At 43.0% G+C, this 2,500-nt stretch overlaps 1 protein-coding gene across 10 annotated transcripts in view; it reads right to left on the reverse strand.

Moving 5' to 3' along the window:
• The window catches only part of LOC126984370 (adenylate cyclase type 5-like), a 93,076-nt gene that overhangs the window by 9,838 nt on the left and 80,738 nt on the right, over positions 1 to 2,500 (reverse strand). For all 10 annotated transcript variants that reach the window (XR_007736606.1, XR_007736605.1, XM_050837994.1 and 7 more), the window contains 2 exons: positions 1,054 to 1,170; positions 1 to 373 (listed from right to left, as the gene is read on the reverse strand). The exon at positions 1 to 373 is cut by the window's left edge and continues 47 nt beyond it. Coding sequence is in view for 8 of the 10 variants with exons in the window: in XM_050837994.1 (XP_050693951.1) it covers positions 1 to 373; positions 1,054 to 1,170 (490 nt within the window). In the remaining 2 variants the exon portion in view is untranslated. The remainder of the gene's footprint in view (positions 374 to 1,053; positions 1,171 to 2,500) is intronic.

Genomic DNA, 2,500 nt, shown 5'->3' on the forward strand with positions numbered 1-2,500 from the left:
CACCGCGGGTCACATTAAAATCTGACCCCACATGACCTCGGGCTGACCTCTTTGGCGCCACCACCCTCAGGCCCTCCGTCAGCACCCATCCCGTGTCGACTCTCGTCCCATTCCCATCACCGAGGTCATTACCACTGGTGTTGAAACTGGTGTTGGCGTCATCCCATGGGTATTCCCCTCCACCACCACCACCACCTCCGTCATCACCACCGTCTATGTCGATTTCATTGTCCGATATGGTGGTGGTGGTGGTGGTGTTGGTGGTGGTGTTGGTGGTGGTGATGGTGATGGTGGTGTTGGTGGTGGTGATGGTGGTGGTGGTGGTGGTGCGTTGGTGGTAACAGTCGTGGTAACTGTTCAGGTCTAGAAGAAACTGTAAGAGAGAAAGAGAGAGAGTTAGAGATAGTGAGTTAGAGAAATACATAAATCAGAGTAGAATATAAACCTTTCTCCATTTCCGCCTCTCTCTCTCTCTCTCTCTCTCTCTCTCTCTCTCTCTCTCTCTCTCTCTCTCTCTCTCTCTCTCTCTCTCTCTCTCTCTCTCTCTCTCTCTCTCTCTCTCTCTCTCTCTCTCTCTCTCTCTCTCTCTCTCTCTCTCTCTCTCTCTCTCTCTCTCTCTCTCTCTCTCTCTCTCACCGTCCTTCCTCCTTGTCTCTCTGTCTCTCTCTCTATATCTCTCTCTCTCTCTCTCTCTCTCTCTCTCTCTCTCTCTCTCTCTCTCTCTCTCTCTCTCTCTCTCTCTCTCTCTCTCTCTCTCTCTCTCTCTCTCTCACCGTCCCTTCCTCCTTTTCTTTCCCTCTAAAACAATATGAACATGACCGGAATACAATTGCTCTCTCTCTCTCTCTCTCTCTCTCTCTCTCTCTCTCTCTCTCTCTCTCTCTCTCTCTCTCTCTCTCTCTCTCTCTCTCTCTCTCTCTCTCTCTCTCTCTCTCTCTCTCTCGATCTCTCTCTCTTTCTCTGTCTATCTATATCAATGTCTCTCTCTCTTCTACGTAATATCCTACGCCTTCTCTCCCTCTCCCTCTCCCTCTCCCGCCTTTGTTGTCTCACCATGGATGTAATGGAGCAGAGGAACATGACCATGACGAGCAGCGCCGCCAACATCTGGCTCACCGTGCGGCTGCTGGACACGCCCTCGCTGGCCTTGCTCACCCACTTCGGCAGGTACTGGACGGGGGAAGAAGTAGGGTCACATTACAAGACGCATCGCCACCCAAGAACACATATTTGACAAGGCTTTCGTAGGAGTTGTGGGCATTTCCAGAGGTAGTTTTATGACCCCGGTGGTAGTGTGAGTCTTCTTCTGTACCATGAACCTGAAGAAACACATATTTGACAAGGCTTTCGTAGGAGTTGTGGGCATTTCCAGAGGTAGTTTTATGACCCCGGTGGTAGTGTGAGTCTTCTTCTGTACCGTGAACCTGAAGCAACACTCATTAGAACCCGACTGACCCCCTCTTTGTTCTTTAGAAATAGGTGATGTGGGCAGAGAGAATGGCTTACAATACCAATCTTAGTGTTTCCTTGATTCACTGGTACTTATTCGTGTTAGCTTGTGGTTAGTTTGTGCTTTTAGATGTATCAGTGTTAAGTATTGGGTATTGCGTGTAGAGAGTTTGTTATTAAGTAGGCCTATCAAAACTTATTCCTGTTAGCTTGTGGTTAGTTTGGTATTAGGTGTAAGGAGTTTGTTATCAAGTAGGCCCATCAAAACTTATTCCTGTTAACTTGTGGTTAGTTTGGTATTAGGTGTAAGGAGTTTGTTATCAAGTAGGCCTATCAAAACTTATTCGTGTTAGCTTGTGGTTAGTTTGTGCTTTGAGATGAAGCAGAAGGAAAAGGAAAGAGATGGAAAAGGACAAAGAAAAATTAGAAAAGAAAAAAGAAAACCAGAAAAAGAAAACAAGGAGAAAAAAGTAAAAATAAAGAAAAGCAGGAAAAATGAAAATGAAAGACAGAGAAGGAAAAAAATATTAAAAAGATGAAGAAAAGAAAGAAGAAAATGTTAAGTATTGGGTATTAGGTGTAAGGAGTTTGTTATCAAGTAGGCCTATCAAAACTTATTCCTGTTAGTTTGTGGTTAGTTTGTGCTTTTAGATGTAGCAGAAGGAAAAGGAAAGAGATGGAAAAGGACAAAGAAAAAAAGAAAAAGAAAAGAAAAAAAAAAAAAAGAAAAAAAAGTAAAAATAAAGAAAAGCAGGAAAAATGAAAACGAAAAACAGAGAAGGAAAAAAATATTAAAAAGATGAAGAAAAAAAAGAAGAAAATGTTAAGTATTGGGTATTAGGTGTAAGGAGTTTGTTATCAGGTAGGCCTATCAAAACTTATTCCTGTTAGCTTGTGGTTAGTTTGTGCTTTTAGATGTAGCAGTGTTAAGTATTGGGTATTAAGTGTTGAGAGTTTGTTATCAAGTAGGCCTATCAAAACTTATTCCTGTTAGCTTGTGGTTAGTTAGGTATTAGGTGTAAGGAGTTTGTTATCAAGTAGGCCTATCAAA

The sequence above is a fragment of the Eriocheir sinensis genome, chromosome 57 (genome assembly GCF_024679095.1).
Source record: "Eriocheir sinensis breed Jianghai 21 chromosome 57, ASM2467909v1, whole genome shotgun sequence".
NCBI lineage: Eukaryota > Metazoa > Arthropoda > Malacostraca > Decapoda > Varunidae > Eriocheir > Eriocheir sinensis.